This window comes from Corvus cornix, chromosome 8, assembly GCF_000738735.6.
Source record: "Corvus cornix cornix isolate S_Up_H32 chromosome 8, ASM73873v5, whole genome shotgun sequence".
NCBI classification, from domain to species: domain Eukaryota; kingdom Metazoa; phylum Chordata; class Aves; order Passeriformes; family Corvidae; genus Corvus; species Corvus cornix.
Window position 1 is genome coordinate 9,547,455 of NC_046338.1, and position 23,024 is coordinate 9,570,478.

The following is a 23,024-nucleotide window of genomic DNA, read 5'->3' on the forward strand; positions in this document are numbered from 1 at the left end:
GGTGTGGAGCAGCTGTGTCCGTCTCTTCCCTGCAGCACCGCCTGTCACCCTCCGGCGTCACCCCGGCACCAGGCACCGCCTTGCCCCAGCACGGCTTGGGCCGGGCTGTGGCAGCAGCACCCCGAGGCCACATGGCACCGACGGGGACAGTGCCTGCCTTGTTGCTGTCCCCTCGAGGCAGGCGGTGGCGGCCGGGGCGCAGTCCCCGCTCCAGCCAGGCTCTTCTCCTCCCTCCTGGGCGGGGAGAGTGGACAAGAGATAAAAGGGGGACCAGGGCCAGCTGGAAGCTGCTGAAAGCTGCTGGGGCCGGGAGCAAGGGAGGACGGCAGCGAGGAGAAGTGCGGTATCGAGGGCTCGTTCTCGCGGGGTAGAGGGCTGGGAATTGGGGGCACATCCGCCTTGACCAGATCCTGCATCTCCCTGCTCCTTCCCCAGATCATCCCTCCCAGACCCATATCCTCCCCCTTGCCCATTAAATGTGCTGGATACTAGAGGAATGGGGAATATCTTGGGGTGGGCAGGGTTAGGGGGCTGTGAGAGGAAGGGGCTTCAGACAGATGTTGGGACTCAAGGGCTTTAAAGGCTCTGTGTACGCCCAAAGCACTTTGTGGGGCATCAAGGACTCTCAAGGTGACCTGAAGGTGAAACCATCTCTGTCCGTGTAACTGCTCACTGGTGGCTGAGATGACGAGGGCTGTATCCCGGCTCCCTTCTGGGGTAAAGACAGCCCGCTGCCTGGGGCTGGGTTTGTTTTGTGGGATCAGAGAAGTGGAGAAGGCCCATAGGAGGAGGAGCGCCTTCATCTCTTGATGTATGGAGTGGGTGTTTGCTGCCAGGGGAGAACAGGATGCTGTGGCACTGGGTGTCCACAAAAGATGGTAGCAAGGAGCTGGGTGCTCCAATTCCCCACCTCATCCCCCTTTCCTTGCCCCCTGGGGTGGGGGTCCTGGCTCCCAGTGCCAGGACCAGGCCAACACTGCCCACCAGTCCTTGTGTACCCTGGAGCAGGGTGCAGGGAGACAGTTTGGGGTTGCAGTGGATCTGGGAGGAGAATAACACCCCATGTCCCCCTGCCAGGGCCGGGGTCCAGGATGGGGGGGCTGCTGGTGCTGGCCCTGGCCACCTGGCTGGGGCTGGCCTCGGCCTCCGAGGAGGCAGCCGACAGCAGCCGGATCTGCCAGGAGGCACCGGCATGGACCATCAATGGCTCGAGCCCCATGGAGGGGGAGGCAGGGCAGGTGACGGTGGTGGCCCTGCTGAAGGCCAGCTGACAGTTCTGCCTGAGGCAGGCCCACAGGTGAGCCCCGCTCCCCCTCCCCAGAACAATCCCCGCCGCCTCGGGAGCTCATGGCAGCCCCCTGCGCCGGGAGCCCCTCCCAGCGCCTCCTTCCCGCAGCCTCGGGGGCCTGCGGGAGCGGCTGGCCCGGCAGGGCATGGCCGATGTGCGCTACATGATCGTCAACGAGAAGGCGCCGCTGTCCCGCGCCATGCTGCCGGAGCTGGAGCGCCATGCCCCGCCCGGCGTCCCCGTCTTCCAGCCGGAGCAGGAGGACCCTGACGTCTGGCAGGTCCTGAGGGGTGACAAGGACGACTTCCTTGTTTATGACCGGTGAGTGTCCCCCGACTCGCCTGAGGCTTTTCTGGGCATTACAGAGCGTTTGATGGGCTTCCAAAATCTCCCCTCATGGCTGGGCTGTGGGGACTCCAGTCCCCCATCTTGAGCCAGGCCATGGCTTCTCCCCTCAGGTGTGGCCGCCTGGCTTTCCACATCCAGTTGCCCTTCAGCTTCCTCCACTTCCCCTATGTGGAGGCAGCCATCCGCTCCAGCCACATCAAGGACTTCTGTGGCAACTGCTCCCTCTACCCCAACACTACCCAGGAGGTAAGAGCTGGAATGCTCGCTGGAGCTGGGATGCATTCTGTCCTCTGGCACTACACATCAGCAAAAACAATCTTATCTCCGTGTTGGGGAGGGGTTCCAGATTGGCAGCTGCCCTCGGCTGTGTTTGAGAGGGAAGGTGATGAAAGGTCTGGAATAAGGGCACGTAAATAGGTCAGAGCTTTCCAGTTGAAAAGGAATTGACTAAAGGGGTCATATACCAGGTCTGGGAATGCTAACTAGGACTGTTCTGATATAAGAAAGGGGCAGGCAGTGGATGCAGAGGTGGCAAGCTCAGAGCAGAGAAAAGGGTGTAGCTCTGAGCTTGGAAGGTGATTAGTCACTTCCCAGGAGAAAAATACATCCAGAAATACTAAATGCAAAGTCACTTTTCTGGACCATAGACAGCTTGAGCCAAGGGACACTGGTGTAGAGGCTTGTGCCCTGTGTGCTTCAGCCTCTCCTCTGCTCCCTGTGCCCTGGGTCAGGGCTGGAGAGCCTTTGCTCTGACCCACAGTTTTCTGTATGACGGATGCTGGTCTGCCTTCTTCCCAGCTCAGAGCTGTGCTCCCAGGCTTTCTGCAGGGCTCTGTGGGCATTCACATACCACACCAGTCCTTCCTTGTGTTACTTTCCTCAGGCTAACAGTACCACAGCGGGTCATGCAACCCCGAGCTCACCTCCTGAACATGAGGGGATGGAGTCAGAGACCCCCATCCACCAGCACAAGCCCCTCCATCCTCACCACCATGACGAGGTCAGCAGCAAGAGAGACACAAACCCAACTGAGGACCACAAACCTGCTACCCATGCTCACCACCACCATGGAGACCATGGCCAGCTCCATCACAAGGGGAAGAAGCAAAAGGAGGGGGATGAGCATTAAACCAGGCTGGGCAGCCTCGCAGAACCCAGTAGTGTGCAGACCACCCCAACTCACTTCACAGAGGCATGGAAGGACTTGCTTTGGGCTGCTGGTCACCAGCAGTGCTGGTTTAACAACTCCCTCCAGCATCCCTCCAGTGGGTTGCACTCCTACGCTGTGATAGGGATGGAAATTCCCCTTGGACCCTGCTCAGTGCTGCATTTTCAGCCCCATGGCTCAGTTCTGAGCCTTCCTCTGCCACTGCCTGCCTTTCTGTGCTCAATGAAGCCCGCTGTGCAAACCAGGAGGTCTCTGGTCACTGCTGGCTGACACTGCACAGAGCAGCAGGGTGGGGGTGGAGGGGCCAGAGCTGGGATGGGAGCAGCACTGCCGGCACCCTCTGCCCATCTAGACACCCATGGATGTCCTGGAATGCCTGGGTGTCCTGGCCAGTGAGCGAGGGGAAGGACAGTGTGTGCCCCGCAGGACGTGGTCCCAGGGGACTGAGGGCACGAGGAGCAGTGGCATGTCGCAGCTCCCCATGGTCCAAACCCTGTATCCCCACAGCTGTCACATCTTGGGCACCCCCCAGACCGTGCACATGGGTATGTGCAGTGGTGGTGGGTGGCCGCAAGATGGTGGCCTTGTCCCCTCTTGGAGACCCAGGGGCTGTATCCAATGGGCACAGCCCGAGGAGGACAGGGTGAGGATCCGGAGGTCTCTCCTGAGGGTAAGCGAGGTAGGAGGGCAGTGTGAATATCCGGAGTATGAATAAAACCTCTGTGAAGTGATCACTGCTCAGTCTGGCCTCTGCTGGGCCCAGAGAGGGCGGGGGTCTTGCTCAGCACTGGGCTGTGCTCTGGGCACAGGGAGGGACACAGGGCTGATGTAGACCCCATGATGCAGCAGCTGGTGATGATTTACATCCCCTGAGCAGGAGCTGGAGGCAAAGGGGTTGAAAACCGAAGAGACCCCATCTCTTCCTATCTTCTGGCTGCCTCCCAGGATGGGAGCCCAGGACATTAACACTGTGCTGCTTGGAGGATGTTTGGCTCAGCACCTCCATGCCTGGCTTGTGGGTGTGATGTTGGGGTGCCTGCCCCAAGCTGCTGCTTGTTCCCACATGCAGTCCAAAGTCACCATGGGCATCTTGTCCCCAGTGCCCAGACCAGTCCCCACTGCAGGCACATCGTGGGGCTTCCCCAGCCCTCAGGCAGGTGGGTGCTGTTTCCCTGACAGGCAGTCATGCCTGCCTGCAGCTTGGGGTGCCCCAGGCCTGTCTCTTCCCTTTACTCCAGCTCCATCCATCATCCCACACTGCCCCACTCAACACCTCTCTAGGCCCCACTGCCTGAGTGGGGAGCAAAGAGATGTTTTTCTGCTCAGTGTTACATGGTGGTGTGTCCTGCTGCTGGATTTCTGCACCCTGTCTCTGATGGAGGATGCTCTGCACCGCGACTGGGACAGGAACCAGGGTGAAAAGAAGCTCTTCCTCATGGGGATGAGAACAATGGGATCAGATGTGTCTTTCTCACCAGCCAGGGTCTCCCACGGGGTGCTGGCTTGAGACCCTGCTCCCCCTCCTCCATCTCTCCTCCCCCTGGCTCCTCTACCTGCTCCCAGTAGCCTGCAAGGGCACCTCTGTCTGCTGCTCCTGCCATCAATATTGAGGTTATCTTTTTCTTCTGGCAGCTGCTGTAATTGAAACAAAGCAGGCCGGGCCTCACGGGCTCGGCTCCTCTCGCTCATTTTGCCGGTGCTGCTGAGACAACTAATTCATCTTATCGATGCATGGTTGGCCTCTTTTCCACCAGATCCAGGCAGAGCGGTCTCCCCGCCACAGCTGGTAGGAGCAGGCTGTGTTCCTGTGGCGTGCTGCTGGGTGCTGCTCTTATCCAGCCTCTGGTCCTTGGCTTGCCTTAGCTGGGTGCTGGCCACCAGCAGGAGATGCCAAAGGAGCCAGTCGGGGGAAGAGGTGCAGACTGGAAGGATGGTGATGACTTTTGTCTCTTTCTTTGGCCTTCTGATGCATTATCAGCACTTGTGTTAAATTCCACATCCTTTCCTTGTGCAGCTCCTAAAGGAGGTGCAGGAGTGCCAAGGAAGTGACAGGTAATGAGTGGGGCATATATGGATTTGCACTCCCTCACTGATGACCAGTTCTGCCACTCGCCGTGGCAGAGAGAGGGATCCCATCTGGTGCTGGGTGTGTAGTCCAGTGCAACAGCTACCATTTGATCACCTCCCAGCAGACAAATTTCTGGCCCTGAAAGCCTGGGTGGGCATTTTGCTGTGGGTAGAGACATTGAGGTGTGGGAAAGAGCTGTGACATCGTTTGGGTGAAGTCCTACATGACTGAGTAGTGGCAAAGGTTTAGAGTGAAGCTGATGCTATTCCACATATTGTTATCCAAAGACTTGAAGGGTTTGGGGTTCCGTGCTTGGGGCCCCTGTGGCATCATTCACCCCTGAAAGCTGCTAGAAACCTGTAGCTCTGCAAATCCTGTGTCAGTGTCTGTACTCCTGAGACGCTGAGGGAGAGCTTTGCTCTGGGTGGAGTGGAGAAGAGGTGTTTTGGGGGAGGAAACAGGCTCTCTACATCACCGATGTCTTGGAGAATGATGGTGTTAGTAGAGTCAGAGAGCTTCAAGGAATCCTCACCTGTTGGGGGGCTGGCTCAGCTGGGGGGTCAAGGGCCAGAAACAAGGGCTGGCTTCAGGTCCTGACAGTGCCATTCCTCGGTACCCTGTTATCTGTGGCTGTGCCACCACCCTGGAGGAGGGTGCACCATGGTACCCTGGTACCCGTGTCTGTGCCACCATCCTGGAGGAGGACAGATGCCAGTTTCACATCACATGAAGCCTTGGCCCTATGTGCTGCTCCTGCTGAGGGCCAGGCAGATCCTCTCAGGAAAGGAGGAACAGCCAGTCCTAATGTCAACAGAGGCCTCTTGTGCAGCGATGCTGTGTCAAGAAGAGGAATGGGTCCCTCCTCCTCCGCCCATTCATCTGGCAGCCGGGGTTGGCGTGCTGCCAAGCCAGGCTGCTTTGGAAACATTTCATTGAGGAGGCAGCTGAGCCTAGGAAAACAGAATGAAAATATACAGAGGGATCACTGTTGTTAGGCAAAATAAATGCAGGCGGCTGCATTTCTGTCCCCCAAGTCCAGCCCAGCCGGGCCCCTCTGGCTTCTATGGGGTCAGGGTGGCTGCTGCTGCCTGGAGATGGCAGCCATCTATCTCCATTGTGGCTTAGGAGCTGGGGAATGAGGCTTGGAGAGATCATCTGTGGCTTTGGCCAACTTGCTGATGACCCTGGTGAAGAGGCCCAGACTCATCTTGGTGTAGCATTGCCCAAGGAGATGGGACAGAGCAGAGAAACAGCAGCAGGGATGAGCCAGCAGCAGTGACTAGTGGTCCCTGCATGGCCACCAGTGCAGGGGGGTCGATGGAAGCGATGCAGGGGCTGCAGAGGTGAGTCAGATTTTGGCCATGTTCATTCCCATCTCCCTCTTCAGCATCAACCATGGGACCAGGCTGGGCAGGAGGCCCCCCAGCAGGACAGAGTCCATTCCCTGGGTTTTCAAAGCCCAGATGCTTGGCATGCCCCATCTTCTGTCTGCTGGCAGAGGGAGAGCAGAGTCATCCCAAAGCAGTCCCCAAGGACAGAGGGTGGAGGTGCCTCTCTGACATCTGAGCAAAGCTGCGTACAACAGGTTTGCCTCTCTTGTTGTTTCCTTCTATAGTCTCTCTCCTTCCTCCGAAGGCCTTCAAGCCACTCCATGGCCATTTGATGACCTATGAGAGACCCATCCCAGCTCTTTCCCTCCCTCCTGGTGGGTCCAGAGTGGTTTGGGGGAGGCATAGCTGGAGCCCCAGCCCCATGGAATACCAAAGCTCTCACCCCAGCACGGCCTTCTGTGGCTTCGTCTCCTTTCTTTGTCCATCCAGCACAGTCTGCTTCTGTTATTTACAGCTTACATCAGGGGGTTGAAAGAGCCCAGTGTGAGCAGAAAAAGCCCAACCCACACTCTGGGAGAAACACATCTCACCAGCCCAACTCATGCATGGATTTGCAGCACAGGGCAGGTGCCCAGGGCTGAGACTGGATCTTGCCCTGGTCCTTGTGTTTGTAGGAGCTTTGCTAAAATTCAGGGTCCCCTCCTGCCAGGAAAGCAGACAGCAAGACAATCCTTTTTTGCCATGTGAAGGGTGTTTTGAGGGGTGATTGTGTCTCTCTCCACATGCCTCTCCTGGGGACAGGTTGGGTGCGATGCTGGCTTCCCAAATCCTGCTGTTGATGGCCTGGGATGATGGCAGATGTGACAGTGATGGCCCTCACGGCACCTGAGGAACCACAGCTTGGTAGAGCTGCCAAAATGCCTGACTCCAACTTCCCACCCAGCCGGACCCTGCGATCCACTCGCGTTCCAAAGCCAGGGCAGACCCCATGCTAAAGGCTAACCAGAAGCATTGTTTACCCCTTGCTTTGTCATCACTTATTCATACTCTTGTAGCCTGAAAAATGATTTTCTGTTTATTTTAGCATCCCTAATTAAGGGGAAGGAACTTCAGTGGCTGAAAGGGGGGTGCAGTGGCCCAAGAGGGCTGTTTTCTGCTGAGCTCAGCCGTGACAGCCAGCCTGGCTGGGATGGACATCTCTCCAGTGCGGGACTGAGTAACTTTCTGGAGCACTCTGTGCTTTTAGACTTCGTGCTGGAGAGGTGGCTGTTCCTCCTGGAAGCCAAGGGTCTTCGCCCAGCAGCTCCTCTGTGCTTAATTGCTGCCTGCACAGCAAATGCGTTTGCTGGAAGGGTGCTGAAATCTCCGTGGCAAGACAGAGGCTCAGCACTTTGCTGATCTTACAGGGGCTGGAGGAAGGCAGCCCTGGCAAGCCAGAGATGTAATGTCATGTGTGGGGGAGAGAGGGAACAACAGCTTCCAACAGCCAGAAGTCTCTGTCTGGGTACAAGGGGGAGTCTGGGTCTGCACCATCCCAGCCTGAGCAAACACAGGGACACACAGGCAAGTAGAGCTGTTCCTGGATCGATGTGAGGGTGAAAACAGCCATCCTACATTTGATCTTGGAATTCAGCCTGTGCTTGGAGAGGGGAGATGGTACTTTCAGTCCTTGCATTTCTCTTTTGAGTACACAGACAATTGCAGTCACACCTGAAGGAGGTCTTTGAGCTTGTCAGTTCTGGAAAGTTTCATAAAATAACTGGCTGGCTAGCAAAAAGCCACTTTATTAGAGTCCCTGCTGGAAGAGGAGCACAGCAATAACTCAGCGCTAATGAATCAGTGGAGAATCCACAGGGGATTTGAACGGTTTGACAGCAAAAAGCTCCAACTCCAGTCTATGCTTTGTTGGAGACCTTACTAGGCACTGGAAAATCTAAAAATGGTGCTCAACTCCACAGGCAGCCAAATCAAGGTGTTTCTCCTCTTGCTTGCAAGGCCAAATATTTCATAAGACAATGCTCTCTGTCTCTTCCTGGGCATTGGATCTACAAGGATGCTAAGGAGTAACAGTCCTGGCCAATGGATTCCTCTGCTCCCAAATGCATTAAGGCAGGGGAGCTACAGTTATTCCCTGTGTCCTTTCCCTTCTGCCTCTGCTCTGAACAGCATCAACAACATAGGAAAGGCAGAAGCAGCCACACTTCCAGTGAGTACCGTATGATGGAGGCTGCAGCAGGCAGCTTGGCTGCTGATAAGCCTGTCTTTTGCTGCCTCAGAGCAGCAAATCCTCTGGGTGGCTGGAGCAGGAACTTGGTGTCTTCCTGCACTCTACTATCCTGTTTCTTTCCCATCGTTAATGGGCCATAAAGCTTCTTCTGCCCTTGTATATCTTCATCTGTCACCACAGGACTTCCCTGGTGCTCCCTGGGCCTTGCAAAGCTGTGCTGTCATCTCTAAAGGCTCAGGCAGTGTCATTCGTGTTAGTGAGGGCACAGCATTGACTGTTGGGAGTCAAAGCAATGTCAAAGCAGCATGGGAGCATCCAAGAGAGGGGGGAAGATGTCCAGGGAAAGGCAGTCTTTTTGCTGAGGATGAGGTTTGGGCACAGTGGGGAGAGAGAAGAGCAGCTGTGCAGGTGAGAGCACCCAAGGAGGTGACATCCCCTTAGGCTGAGATGTGGCACCAGCCATCACTTACCTTGACTGCCATAAAACAAAGCACAGGTTCCAGGAAGCCTGCAGAGGCATCTCATCAGCATCCTTGTCCTCTCTCCTTTTTACAGTCCTTGAATTTAGTTTCTAGTAAGATGAAAGCAGTTTTTCTTACTCCACAGCACCTGCATCTTAAAGCTGGACTTCTGATTGAGCTGGCACCCAAAGAATTTCCCAGGATATTGCATTGCATTGCTGCCTGACTGTGGTCTAAAGCCTCGGGGGCTCCAGCCCCTTTGGTCAGTCAATTTTCTAGCCAGGGACTCAAAAAAATTTACTTCCTGGAGCCAACAGGAGAAATCAGCACTTGGTGGATAACACCAGTGGTCAGGCCTCTGGCTGGAGTTGGTGGGTTGCAGCATGGGCAGACCCTGACCAAACAGCCTTGAAAACAAGAGGAGAACCAGGGCTGCCAGTGGTAGAGGCTCAGCAAATGGCCGGGCTCAGGAAAGCGTGCAGTGAATTATTGATGTACCTGGTTCCAGGCTCTGAGTGAGCAGCATCAGGGGCTGGGCGGGAAGCTGACATTTTGCATCCTTCCCCAGGGAGAAGAGGTCTGTCCATGTTCCCTGGGAGGAGAAGAGCTCTCCCCCTTGCAAAATTCAAGGCAGTAATGAAAGGTACAGGGAAAGATGGGGAGGAATGGGGAGCAACAAATGTTCCGAATGAAGAGAGAGAGGAAAAATAGATTGGTTTGTCTTTGAAATAACATGCTAACCCCCCCGAGACAGGCTGGCCAGCCACTGCACCGACCTTGCTTTGATTTGAATCTGGATTATATGTTTTATGCAGTGAAAAGTCAGCTCATTGGGAATGAATAACATCCCTGCTTGGGCTGAAGTCTAAAATCCTCTTTATTGGCACTGTCTGGGGACGACGTAAGTAAGGACACTCAAGGTTGTCACTAGGTGAGCTCTGCAGCGACTGGTGAAAGAGGGACCAGACAAGCTGGGCTGCTGTGTCCCAGCTCTCATGCAGGCTCACCCTCTGCCTGAGCAGCCCTGGAAGCTGCAGGGAGACACAGGTGCCAGCAGAAATTCTGTGACACCAGAGCCCACAGCTTCCATCATCAGAAAAGCTTGAGATTGCTGGACTGCTCTCTGCCAGGAAGGTGTGCTCCACCTTGGGCCAGAAGGGTGCTTTGGGATGGCCCTGTGAGGTCCCTCTGTGCAGCCAGGGAGGGGCAGAGGTGGACAAAGCCCTTCTTCTCACCCCAGGACCTGTCACCACAACAGCAAGCAGAGGTGATGGGCAAAATGCAGTGCTCCTGTGGCAAGTGCTTCCTGTCGCAACAAACTCTTACAGAGAGCAAAATGGCCTTCAGGGTTAAAGAAATGGGGACGTGATTCCTGGGGAAAATCTGTGTGTAAACAAATCTATGTGCAGCTGCTGCCCCAGGCCAGTCCCTGCCACTGCTAGCACTCATTACTTTGAACAAGACCGACGGCAGCAAGGAACACCTCAGCCTTCAAGGAAAACCTCTTCCTGACCTTCATCGATTAGCTTGTGGCTTACTCTCTAAAATGGAGATCTCTCATTGCAGTAGCTCTGTCTGCTCTCACCACCCGCCTGAGACCTGATTCCTTCCCTCTGTGTCCTGCGGAGGAGACCTTGGGCTTGGAGGTATCTCGTGGCAGAGCAAAGGCACATAATTATTTCCTGTTCCCTAATTGCGTCGCCCTGTTATTCCAGGAAATGTACTCTTGCTCTGTCAGTAAGAATAAATAGGCGATCTCTGCAACAAGGGAGTAACCGGTAATGGTTTAGATGTGACTGAACTGCAGATAGGAAGGAATCGGTCTTGGATTCTCAAAGCACTAAGAATAATAGCAAGAAAACTGAACTCGGAGACCTGTGAGCTCTGCTCTTCCTCAGAGGTCTGTGACTTAAATTTAGACAGGACACAAAAACAGGAATGTATTTCTGGGGAAAATCTTGGAATGGTGTCCTGCTGGACACAGCAGCAAAACGATGGCAGGGTGTAGAGGCCCAGAGAAGTGGACTTCAGTTGCCAGAGCCCTCTCACCATCGGCCCTGCACTGTGCCAGTCCCAGGGGTGCTGCCATCACCCCTGGCTGAAAGCAGATGCTGGCAAAGAGTCAGCTCCCTGGATTTTGGGGTGCCAACTCAGGCAGTATGTGCTGAATATATTCATACGTCCCTTTAATGTAATCCCACCTGAGAGCACAACAGAGCCCCTGGGAGCCAGCAGTACCTATGTTTTTCATCTCCTCCCCCAAAGGCCATGTGTGCTACAGGACCCGGCGGTTCCTGTACCCGAGCACCCTGCTGTGATGCGTGGGACGAGCATCTTCACTACAGGGCTTTAAAAGAAAAAGCAAACCCTGATTCCCATGGAGGGGCAGGGCACTGCTGTCTGCTCTGTTACTCGATGTAAAGTCGTAGGTGATTACAGGTGAGGCTGGGTAACCAGTGGGTCAGACTGGGCGCTGGAGCCGGGCACCGCCGGGCACGCAGCAGGAGCAGTGCCAATCCCGCCGACACCCCCGGGGCAATGCTGCCACCTCCAGCGCCGCCGTACCCCTTTGTCTTGCTGGTCCAACTCAGGCTCCTGGCGCTCGGATGGCCCGCCAGCCCTTCACTCACCAGCTCCGTGGGGACCCATAGCCGCGGGGCTTTCTCCTCCGAGCACGGGGGGCACAGCGTCCCTTGCGTGTCCCCCTCCCGCCTGGGGACACGGCCAGGAAGACAGCGGGCGATGCCCAGGGCCATGCCCTCACCACGGGGGGAGCCGGGCAGGTGCCTCAGGCAGCAGCTCCCCGACGGGCGGCGGGGGCGGGCGGGGGGCTGCGGAGCGTCCCGCCCCGGCGGGGCCGGTTCCCAGCCGGCGGGACCACCCTCCCCCGGTCCCCGCCCTCTCCTCCTCCTCCTCGGCGTCTCTCCTCCCCTCGCCCGGCTCAGTCGGTCGCAGCCATGGCGGAGGGAGGAGAGGGAGAGGAGCTGCTCCGCCCGCCGCTGCCCGCCGGCGCCCCGGGCCCCAAGCGCTTGTGCTCCCGGGCCTGCCCGGCGGGGGGCACCGGGGCCGTGCACCCCCGTCCCGGGGCCGCGGGGGCCGGCTCTGCGGGGCCGGGCGCGGGGGCCAGCGGGGCCCCTCCGGCGCTGCCTGGCTGCTGCCCCGCGGCGGCGGCGGCGGGGCCGGCGGGGCCGGCGGCGGCGGCGGCGGCGGGGCCGGGGGGCGGCGGCGGGGGCGGCGGGACCGGCAGCCTGCTGCAGCCCGAGTCGCTGCTGGACGCGGCGGCCAAGCGGGTGGCGGGGAGCTGGGCCTTCGAGCGGGTGGAGGGCCGCTTCCAGCGCATCCCCGAGCCCGTCCAGCGCCGCATCGTCTACTGGAGCTTCCCCCGCAGCGAGCGGCAGATCTGCATGTACTCCAGCTTCCAGCCCGGCCGCGCCGCTGCCGCCGCCTCCCCCGCCAGCGCCGCCGCGGGGGGACCCTCGGCCGCCGCCGCCCCCGCCCCGGCCGGCGAGGAGAGCCCCGCCGCCGGCCCGCCGCCGCCCGCCGCCCCCGCCGCGCCGCAGGGCGAGGGGCTGCCCTTCCGCCGCGGCATCCGCCTGCTGGAGACCGGCGCGGTGGACAACGTGCTGCAAGTCGGTGAGTGCCAGGACGGGGCCCCCGGGGGCTCGTCTGTGTCCGTCCGTCCCTCCCCCCCCCCAACCCCCCCCCCAATCCCCTCCTGCACTTAAGCCTTTTGTCTGGCGCGCTTGTGGTTTGACAGGAAAATCCTGCCCCGGGGGCAGGGACCGCCGTGCGCTCCTCCGGGAAGATGCCGGCTTGGGGTTTGAGAGGGTGGGAGGGCGAGGGTGACCTCCCCCCGCCTCGGGGGGTGCGTCTGCCCGGGGGTCACCGGCAGCTGCCCGCGGCTTGGACACCGTCCGTCCAGTCCGAGGGGGAAAATAAAGACCACCCCTCTTCCCCCCCCCTCAGAGTGCCCGTCGGGGGGTTGTATGGAGGGCACGCAGCCCTGCCCGCCCCCCCGCGACCCCTCAGCCGCGGTCCCTCTCACCCCTGAGCACCCCCCACCCGGGCTCCCACGGGGGTCCTGTCCCTTCCACCGGGAGATAGGCTTATAAACATAATGCATGTCTCCAACAGCTCCGAGCGTTCCTCTTTGTCCTCTCCATCAGGGGTTTTCCCTGCTTGGAACATCTCTAGGGGTGGCATCAGCCCCCGCTTTCCTCTTCCCAGCCCCTGCACGGGCACGTCCAGCGGGGCCAGCTCGGGGGGAGCGAAGGGGGCCGTGGGGGGTGACAAGTTGGGTGGACCCGCGGGTACCACCGGTGACCTGGCGTGATGCGCGTGTCGGGGACGGATGCGCGCGGCCTTCTCACGCTCGTTCGATGTCGAAGGGGCCGTGGGAATCATGATGGGAATAATGGCATCGTGTTTTCTCTCCATGGGCAGGTGGCTTTTGTGTGCGCTGGCGGAGGGGGAATGCCGGAGAGGAAATGTTCCTCTTCCCCTGTCCTTCTAGTCCCTGTCCCCATCTGAAATCCGCATATATTTAAAGAGAAACAAATTGGGGTGTTTTACATAAAATAAGCCGCTCCTCGTTGTTATTGGAAGGGATTGAAATGCGCGTTCCCATTAAAATGACATTAGGCGAGAATTTGTTTTGCAAATGCGAAATGTAAATTCATCTTGTGCCAGGGTATGGCGTGAATGAGTGAAGGGAGGGTGGTTTTTGTTGTAAGGAATGGGTAGTTCGCTCTGTTTATTCAAAGAGCCGTTCTTCCTTTTGGGGAAAAAAGCTGCTTAAAAAAATAATAAAAATCCCATTTGGTACAGTTTACATTCAGAAGAGCATTATCAAAACATTTTCCATTTGAGATGTGAGAATAGGAGGCAGCAGAAGAATTCTCCTCCCACCTCTGAGGACATGCAGTGAAAATTCCTGAAGCACAAAAGGTTTTTCTCTGAGGATATGATTATACCCTTTTTTTTTTTTTTGGCGTGAATTAATATTTTGTAAGGGCTGTGTTAAGATGATTAATTATTCTGTTTAAAATACTGTGAAAATCAAAACCAAATAATTTTTTTAGAAGGAGAGGAGTAGCTCTTCAGGAACTTTAAAATTAGGGGGGAGGGAAGATAAAAGCTTGCTGAGGGTGATGTTTGAATGACCTGCTCACCAAGGTGTGGATGCAGTGAGCTGGTGTGGGAGACAGAGGTGATGGTTGCCTAAACCCAGGACTGGTTCTGTACAAAGGAATTTTCTTATAAAAAGAGTTTTTAAATTTATTTGTCTTTGAAACATAGCTTTGATGAGCCTTTATCCAATTCTGTGAAGGATCTGAGTGAGCACTGGGGTCAGGTGCGTGTGGGACACGCAGCAGAACAGTCCCATCCCAAAGTGATGTCCAGTGCTGGTATCCAGCATCCCATCTGCACCGTCTCCCTGCTCTTCTTGCTGCTGCTCTGAGCGAGCCAGAGAACAGGGAGGATGGTCCTGGCTCTGGTGTTTCACGTCCCCCCCGACGAGTCTAAACCGTCTCCCCAGCTTTGAAACCAGAGCTCGCGCTCATTGTCCTCCGAGCCGTCAGCTTTTTAGATGAAGCAGCATGTTCTGGAAGCGCTCGCCGCAAAGTCGGTGGGTGATTTATCTCATGTTTTCACAGCCCGAAAGGGGCACGCGGGATGCTCGCCATGGGAATTTGCCTTTGGAGCCGGGGGGGGGAGGGGTGGGGTGGGTGGGAAGGTTTGGGTCTTGGCTGTAGTGTGGCTCCTCTTCACACAGCAATGGGTGGGTGACGTGGGGTCGGACACCTCTGTTTTTGTCCTCAGAGCAGCCTCGTCACAGCAATCCCTGCAGCCCTGAGCTGGAGCAGGAAAATTTACATCAAACAAAAGGCTGTGAAGGGCTGTGTGTTTATAGACAGGAGGCATAGCTGAGATGTCCTCCGCCAACTTTCCACATCCATCCTGTGGATGCCTCTGGAAGGTGAGGTGGAAGAGCTCCAGCCACCAGAGACACAAACACTTTGTGGCTGCATGTGTGTGTTTGCAATTAAGATAGGAACTTGGGAACCATTATGTCTTGGAAAAAAATAAAACTCCAACCGTGGCTTCCTTGATCCTCTCCAGCACTAAATCAAAACTACTGTTCCCCTCTAAGGATCCCCTTAACGGACACCACCAGCTCCCGGCGCCATGACCTGAGGTTTGCACAGTTGAGATTTGCTGTTAATAAAGATCAGATGTTTATACAGTTGTGTTTCTGACTCAGACCTGTGAAAAAATAGGGATAGTACAGATGTGAAATTCCTTCTCTGTGTGGTTGGAAAAATCCTTTTGAAAAATTGAAAGACAAAATCCAGGAGGAATGACCTTCTGGCGATGGAAGATGGTGTGGAGGGGTGAGGGTTGTGCTCATGGGGACAAAGTGCTTCAGGCTTTGGCTCCTTCGTGCTTACAAAGCTGGCAGGTCTGAAAAAACATATATGCCACATTATCAACCAATAATTCCTTCATGCTTAGTAAAACTTAAACGAGGCTTAGACCCTGATCTCACTGGAGTCATTAAATTGATTTTTTTTTTTTTCCCTGCTCAAAGAAAGATCTTGGATGTTGAACACAGGCATCTTTGTCTTCTTAAAAACTGCTTTATTATTATGTGTACAGATCCCGTCTTTGTGTGTGTGTGGTGTGTGGGTTTTTTTTCTTTTAATTTTTAGACAAATGACAAAAGCATGCAGGAAAGGAATGCAGAAATGCCAGGCTTAATATAAAGCATGCAACTGCACTGCATGCCGGGAATCCTAAAGGATACAAAACCTTTAACGACAGTGGTTAATTTTTAACAAGTTCACTTGCATAAATATTTATGAACAAAAGTTTTTACACTATTATCTCTTGGGTTTTTGGAGAGAGAAAAGACCTTTGGTGGATTTTGACAGTAAGCTGTGATCTGGCAGAACAAATGCATGTTTCTCGCCTGCGCTCCCCAGTATGGTATAATATGGTTTGCCCTTGAGTCATCTTGGATGCTGATGGGTGGGCAAGTGTCTTGGGTAATTTTAGGGGGGAATTCTCCTTTTTCATTGGTTTTGCAATTACTTACAAGAGGAAGCATCGAGCTTTGTGTTGTTCTTTGGGTTGTAACCAGCCACTTAGGAACCTACATGGTATGTGCTCCTTATCCACAGATAAGCCTTTGTGCCCCGATGGGAAGGTATGCGGTCCGGCCATAAGTACATAGGCAGAATTTACTTTTGCTGTTAGAATAACAATGAAGCAGGGCTTTAAAATGCCCTGGCTTTGTAAACACTTGGAGGGAGCCTGTTTTTTTTCAAACCTGCAATTAATTCTGGATATTTTATCTGATGCTTTGCAGGTCAGTCATGGGTACCTTCACATGTTTCCTAGTCTGGTGTCTATGCTGGACATGTAGGTGCTGGGGATTTTCTAACCTTGCTTCAACAGCCTTCTGACTGGGCAGAGGTTAAGCAAGACCTGATACCTGTAAATGATATCTGTAAATGTGTTTTAATTGGAGGAGTTCAGATTTGGAAGACTTTTATTACACTACAGTTTTCAGCTTGTGTTGGTGTATGTTTGTAATGATGCCTGTTGAAATGTAGCTTCAGAGGTAAAAATACCGATGGGTTCCAGTGTGGTTGAAACCACTTCTAGCTTTTTTTTCCAAAACTATATTTAGGTTTTAAGCTGCTTTTTTTCTTCTCCCCTAAAAATGGTTTCCTGCCCCTGTGACGTGGTACAGAGCAGTCTAAATTTATATCCAGTGGTGTGTTGCTTTATAGAACTGTTTATTTTGGGGAAAACACTTTGATGGGGCTCTCTAGGGCGAATTGTGGTTGCTTTTGTTTTGTGTAAAGATTGGTCTCCTCCTGGGTCTGGATTTAAAGCTGTATCCGGCAGAGGCAGGTTTGGAAGGAACACCATGGGATTTGAAAGGTTTTTTCAGGTTAAATCTCGGTGTCCTGTGTCTGAATGCTGCTAAGGGCGTTTAATTTTCCTGTATCCTCTTAGTTTTTGTGTGGGATGCTTGTTGTACAACATGTATCCAATTTGCTAATTAATTTTTACTTTGTTTTTCTTTACGGGTAGAGTACTCAATCCTACCCTATGTATTAAAATACTTTAAACCACATAAAAGGAGCTGGCAGAGGTTCATTAGCACTATCATGATGGAAACTCTTGTACATTTTAAATATACATTAAGCTCTTTAGGTTTCTAATTATCTTTTTCTTAACATATATAATTAAAACAAAGTATTACTAGGCGTTAGAACTTACGATCTGTTTATTGCTGCTCCCTCATAGGTGAGATACTTCTTGAGCCTGTTCTGGAATGTATTATAGAAACTGAAATAGAAGATGATGAAAACCACCAGAGTTTCTTGCTAGTAGTGCAGGGAGGGCTGGGATGACAGCTGGAATTCTAACCTTTTATTTTAAGCAGATTTATTTATTGGCTTTTGAGTCTTTTTTGAAGAGTATGAACAGATCCTCTGAGGCTGGGATGTCTTTTGAACTAGGTGGTTAATTAAATGATATTAACTTAAAGGCCAAAGACTTGAAAAATAAAGAGCAAGAAATAAAATATTTAGTTTCAGCTTTAAGAATAAATAGGTTTGAAACATTTTTCAGAGTGTGAGTCCTAGTTTCTGCCTTGAGCTGGCAATAGCAGTTTGTTCTCAGCTCACCTGTGCTTTATAAAGCTTAGCCCAGGTGAGAAACTGGCTTTCTCAGCTTCTAAGTTGCATGTCATTCACAGCAGATTTTAATTTTGCTCACATCTAGAGGGAATATTTTAGGAAATATTTAACTGTGCTAAAACTGCAGTAACATAAACCACATGTGCCTGCTTGCTTTGTTTTTGAAGCTTTGTGTGAGGGAATGTGCTTTGCTGTTATTTGACGCTCACTTTGATGTTAGATGTTTTATGATTAGTCCCTCAAACCTCAGATAGGACTTTTGGAAAAGTTAAATGAGCTTGTCTATCTGATAGCTCTGTAAAGTCACATTCAGCTGTGAATTGTCTTGTGGTATGTCAGCTTTTAATTTGCTTTGGAAAAAAAAAGTTAAAAAATAATCTTGGTTGTATTAGGATGGAAGAGTTTGTGGGCTTATGTATTTCCTTGGCATATATTGGACCTTCACCCTGTAGGAGGACCTGGTCCATGGGGGAGATGGAATCCTTGGTGGTTCTGGCATTATGTCCTGCTCTCCTTTCCCAGTGGGAGACCTGCTCGCCTCTGGGGTTAGATAAGATGAATGGCATGGCCAACCTTGTGCTTGCATTTATTCTTCAGAGGTTTTGCATTTAAGTGACATGGACAGCTCTATGTTTAGTAGTGATGCTTGTTTTCCCCTGCTGCTCTTGAGGATGGAGTAGCTCATGTGGGTGAGGAGCTGGGCCTGGTTTTTTGGGGGAGCAGCAGCATCTCTTCAGCCTCTCAAGGCAGCCAAGTCTGGGGATTTTCAGTGTGAGGCCAAGGCTTGTTGCTGCATGATGCTACTTTGTGCTTGAAGCAGGTGAATTTTCTTCTGGATATGGGGGAGGTTTTGCTTTTTCTCTCAGGGATGTGAGGCTTTGACTGCTCTCTGAGGAGCCAAACTCGTGTAGCATTCTGGGTGAGGTGGTGGGGAAGGAGCCTTTGCTTTTCAGGGCTTGTTTCTGCTGGTGGGGTAGTGGAGGACACCTGGGCAGGTGGGTGCTGGGATCACCTCTGGCTTTGCTCAGCAGGAGTCGGGTGATGGTTGAACCTGTGCTTCTCCATCAATCTCTCCATCTGTGGCTGGTGCCAGTGACTTTATTTTGCAAGGAGGTGGAGGTGTGGAATACCTTGAGGGTGTTAAAGATGAACTTGTGGTATGTCCTATTGTATGTTTGATGCTGTCTTGAAGAGGTTGTGTCCTGGAATTGTCATAGTCTTGGTCTTCTGGGGATGAGAGGAGGGGAGGAAAGTGACAACTCTGAGTAACTGGTTCCTGCCTCCGCAGAGCCTTGACTTTCTCCGGAATCAGCATCAATAGAAATTGATCTGTTTTCTGATGAAAACGAAAACTCAAAGACATCAAACCTTGGCTGTGCTAGTAAGTTCAATAGGACAAATCTAGCTTCTGGAGCCAGGATGTGGGATGGCGGTGGGGATCTCTCCCTGTCTGCTCACAGAGCTTCCATCCTGGAGATGCTGTCCTCCACACTCAGGAGAGAAGTGCTGAGCCCATTTCATTTTCCACCTGTATTCACAGGGGTTTGATGTATGAGCTTGACCTCCAAGTTATTTTTTGCCTTTGCAACAGGAGTTGGGAAAGGTCATGATAATACCTTGCAGAGAGACACGGGTCCTTCAGAACCCCTTCTTGGGGGATACAGGGAGGAAAACATCTTCACAGTTTTACAGTAAAATGTCCCAGAAATAAAATTCAATTTTTCAAAGGCTTTTTTTTTTCTTCTAATCCTGGTGTTTAAATATGAATAGATTCCACTTGGTTGGTGTGGTTGGGTGTGTTTTGTTGAATGCTGAGGATTCACCTGTGCACGACACCACCACATTTCTCTCCAAATGGATTTTCTAGTGCTGCATTTTAAGAGCATTTGCTTTTTTGTCTCAAGCTTACGGCTTAGGATTTTGTGCAGGATTGGGGTTAGTCCTTGTAAAATGGTGCATTTAAAGTAAGGCACAAATTAATAAAACCCTGGGCTTTTACTTGTCGCATTGTAGGTGCATGTTGCCAGGGATTTTTCTTTCCTTTTTTTTTTTTCCTCATTAAAAACAAAGACACGAATGTGCTTAGGAAGCAGATCTGCTGGGATGCCAGCTTGGAAGGGTTGCGTGCGGATATATTGGTCCAGCTTGTTGTCTGCAAATGTCCTGCTGCTGTTGCCCCGGGTTAAAATGGGACAGGGGGATCTGTGTACCCCTTGCCATGCCCTGCTTGTCGCTGATGCCCATAATGAGCTGCCTGCACCTTTGCCACCCAGCTCTTTTGGCCAGGACTGCTAATCATTATTGAGGTTTGCTCAGCAGGATGCGGCGTGGTATCTGCCTGGCTGCTGTCCTTGCACCTGGAGACGGTGCCCGTGCCCCACAGCTGCTGGCATGGGGGGGATTCCCCGTGGGAATGCTGGAGGCTTGGTGTCTGGGAGGTCAGGGCAGGCTGTGCCCCCGTTCTGGATGCTGACCAATAGCCCTGGCCTCTGTCCTTTGACTGATACCAGCATGTGGGTGACTGCTTTGGGACACCAATCACAGGCATTCCTTGTTACTGGTGCTGGGGTGGCAGGAGGTACTTTGTGCTGTGCCTTGTGTGGCTGCCTTGATGAAGATGAGTGCCCTGTCAAAGGAGTGGCAAAGCAACAAATGGTTCCCGAGATAAATAAAATTTCCATTAATGAACTACAATGGGTTTGGATGCCAAATTAAAAGAAGTGTGTCTGGAGGATGAAAAATAAATGCATTTTCTGACTCACTCACTAGTTCTCATCTCTTTTGATTTTCTTTATCATCAGAAAGACATTTTTAATTTTTTTTTTAAAGCCAGTTGTGTTTATTTTGGTAACAGTTCATTGGCTGCTCTGTGTACAGAAGCTTTCTCTTGAAAGTACTGAAACTATATTAAAAGTGCTTTTGGCTGTCATCTTTTATTTTGCTTCTCCTTCGTTCTTTTCCCAAAGCTGGGTCGTTGCTATATCAAATGCTCTGAAACTGTCTGGTAGCATTTTCCCTGTGGTGCTCCGTATAAACTGGAAATAAAAAGGGAAGAAATTGCAGGATTTGGGTTTCTGCAGCTTTTTTCCTGTGTGTGTCTGTGTGTGTGTGTGTGTGTGTGTCCCATTGAAGTCTGAGCAGCTGTCTCCATCCACACAGCCCGCTGATGGCATGCACAGATCAGTTTCTTGTGATTGAAAGGAGAAATAATACCCCAGTGTTCAGAGAGGGGTTGGGGATGAGCGAGCACCCAGGAAGCAGTGGGTCTCCCCTCATGCCTGCCCCTTGCCTGCTTGGCCCAATGACCAAGGGTGCTGGAACCCCTGTGCTTGTCCCTGCAGCCTTGTGGCTTTATATCCCAGCCAAGGAAGCATCCTGTGCTGTTGGTGGTGGGCTGTCCTGCTGCAGCATCTCCACCCCGGAGAGTGGGCTCCTGCATCCTGCACCAGTGACCTGCAGAGGCCCCGTGGTTTTTATTCTTTCTGAGGGCGTCGAAACATTTCGGCAGCACTGCAGCCGCTCGCTACCAGCGTGTGTTGAAAAATACCCAGCAAGTGTCGAGCATCTGTCTGTGAAGGGGGAGGAAATCCCCCCCCGTTATTATTTTCTCCCGATTGTCCTCGCTTGGTGTGGCTTTGGCTATTATGGCTTTGTAAAATAGAACTATATATGACCTTTTATCTTACAAGAAATAGGTTAAGCCATTTTTAAAGAAAGTGGTGGAGTCAGCAGTGCTGCTAAGGAGCTGCTTTCGCATGGTTGATAGGCTGTGAAGCCGCTCAATGGACTTTGGTTTCAGAGACAATATCTGTTTAAATTAATCTTTGTCAGATACATGCCACTGCAGACAATTCAAATTCCATTTGCTTTCTGATCTCATAACAAAAAAGCACCTTACACTGGTTCTTTTATCGGAAAATTAACTTTTGTCTGTGTGTCCTGGAAACAGGGGTGGCATAAAATCTAGTTAAAAGGCTCTGTTATAGGAGGATTCTGTTTCTTTGTACAAGGCAGACTTTTTTTTCTCCCTTCTTTCCCCTGCGTGCATTTAAAAAGAAGACGAGTGTTTGAGATAGATTAAGGAGAATGCCAGCAGATGGACCGATTCTGTTGTTGCTGCTGGCAACCATCTAAGCAGCCATTTTGAACAATGCTGATACCGGGGTACTGATAACACAAAGATGAGGATGGGATAAATATCCAGCTAGTCCCTTTCTCCCCGCCTGCTCCTCCTCCCTCCCTTTCACACCGCCGCTGCAGCCCTGTTATTAGAGAACCTGATTGTTTCCAGAGAAATGCTTCATCCTCTTAGCTCAGCTGGTGGATGTCTAGCATTGCTTATCTCCTTGATTTTCCTCATGGTTGGTGGAGACACTGGCAGATCAGCTTCTCCCAGGAGTGCCCACAGCATTGGTCCTAAGAGGAATGGGATTTGGAATTTGAGTGCTTTGCAGTAGCAATACTTTTTCCCCTGCCCCAGTAAAGCATGGGGTAGTTGGTCCTTCCCTTATAAGTGGAGACAGTTTCCTTCCATACTTGTGCACATTTTATGTGCTTAATTACAAAGTGGGTGGCATGAGATTGAGATCTTCTGTATGCCAAAGCAATTAGTGTGGGGCAGAGATTGCAAATTGAGAGCATCCCCCTTGCCTGGTCTCCCCATCCCTTTCTCCCGCTTCTCCCGTCTGGCTCTTGAGTATTTGGGTCATGTTCATCTCCTGGACCTGCTGCTCTTGGAGCTTCTTAAGGTCAGTACCAGTATCTCTTGGGCCTGCTGTATTTTTGACACTGGAATTGCTGGCCTTCTATGTCTCTGTCTTGTTTCCCAGCTCTAAGGAAATAACCCTTTAACTGATGAAGAAAACCTAACCAAGCTTCATCTTTTCTGAGCAAACAACAAAAAGGCTGGTGTGTGTTTTGCAGTTGGGTCAGGATTAGCATGGGGCTGTTCTGAGAAACCTACTGGGCTTTGCCCTGAGCTCAGTGTGGTGTAACATGGTCCTGAATGTGGTTTCTGGGGAGTAGTCAGGGGATGCTGTGTAGCCTTTAAATGTTCCTGGAGCTGAAGGTGAGCAGCAGTAAGCTGGTGTGTTCCTCTTGCCTTGCACAAGTCTGCAGACCGTGGGCTGAAACTTTCGTATGTTGACATTGCAGCACCTCTGAGAACTTTTGAGTGAGGCAATGCTTTAACTGCAGCTTTTGGTCCAGTTAAAACTTCATTTGGGTTAAAAACTGTACAGATAAGTCTCAAAGAAATCTGTATAGAATAGAATCATGGAACATGTATCTAATTATACACAGTAGATGAAACTTTACTGTAAAGCAGCAGATGTAAGGATTAAAAAAAAGAGCTGGGCAAGCATTTTATGGTTTCCCTTTTTAATTTGTCCCCTGTGTCTGGTACGTTTGAGGCAAA

General features: G+C 52.3%; 2 protein-coding genes across 4 annotated transcripts in view; both read left to right on the forward strand.

The window, feature by feature from the left end:
• Window positions 1–235: 235 nt before the first annotated feature.
• On the forward strand, window positions 236–3,536 carry LOC104695246 (selenoprotein Pb-like). 3 transcript variants are annotated; one of them, XM_039556498.1, is made up of 5 exons: window positions 236–338; window positions 1,078–1,297; window positions 1,397–1,609; window positions 1,747–1,882; window positions 2,520–3,536. In XM_039556498.1, the coding sequence occupies exons 2-5, from the start codon at window positions 1,092–1,094 to the stop codon at window positions 2,763–2,765; spliced, it is 801 nt and encodes a 266-aa protein (XP_039412432.1). In that variant the 5' UTR covers window positions 236–338; window positions 1,078–1,091; the 3' UTR covers window positions 2,766–3,536. The 3 variants fall into 3 exon arrangements, with proteins under 3 accessions (XP_039412432.1, XP_039412431.1, XP_039412433.1); XM_039556497.1 differs by having other exon boundaries at window positions 242–343; XM_039556499.1 differs by lacking the exon at window positions 236–338 and adding an exon at window positions 349–367.
• An 8,297-nt stretch (window positions 3,537–11,833) lies between these two features.
• The window catches only part of ZSWIM5 (zinc finger SWIM-type containing 5), a 97,519-nt gene continuing 86,328 nt past the window's right edge, over window positions 11,834–23,024 (forward strand). Inside the window, exon 1 of the mRNA XM_039555931.1 lies at window positions 11,834–12,524. Within this exon, the coding sequence (XP_039411865.1) occupies window positions 11,849–12,524 (676 nt within the window). The 5' untranslated portion in view covers window positions 11,834–11,848. The remainder of the gene's footprint in view (window positions 12,525–23,024) is intronic.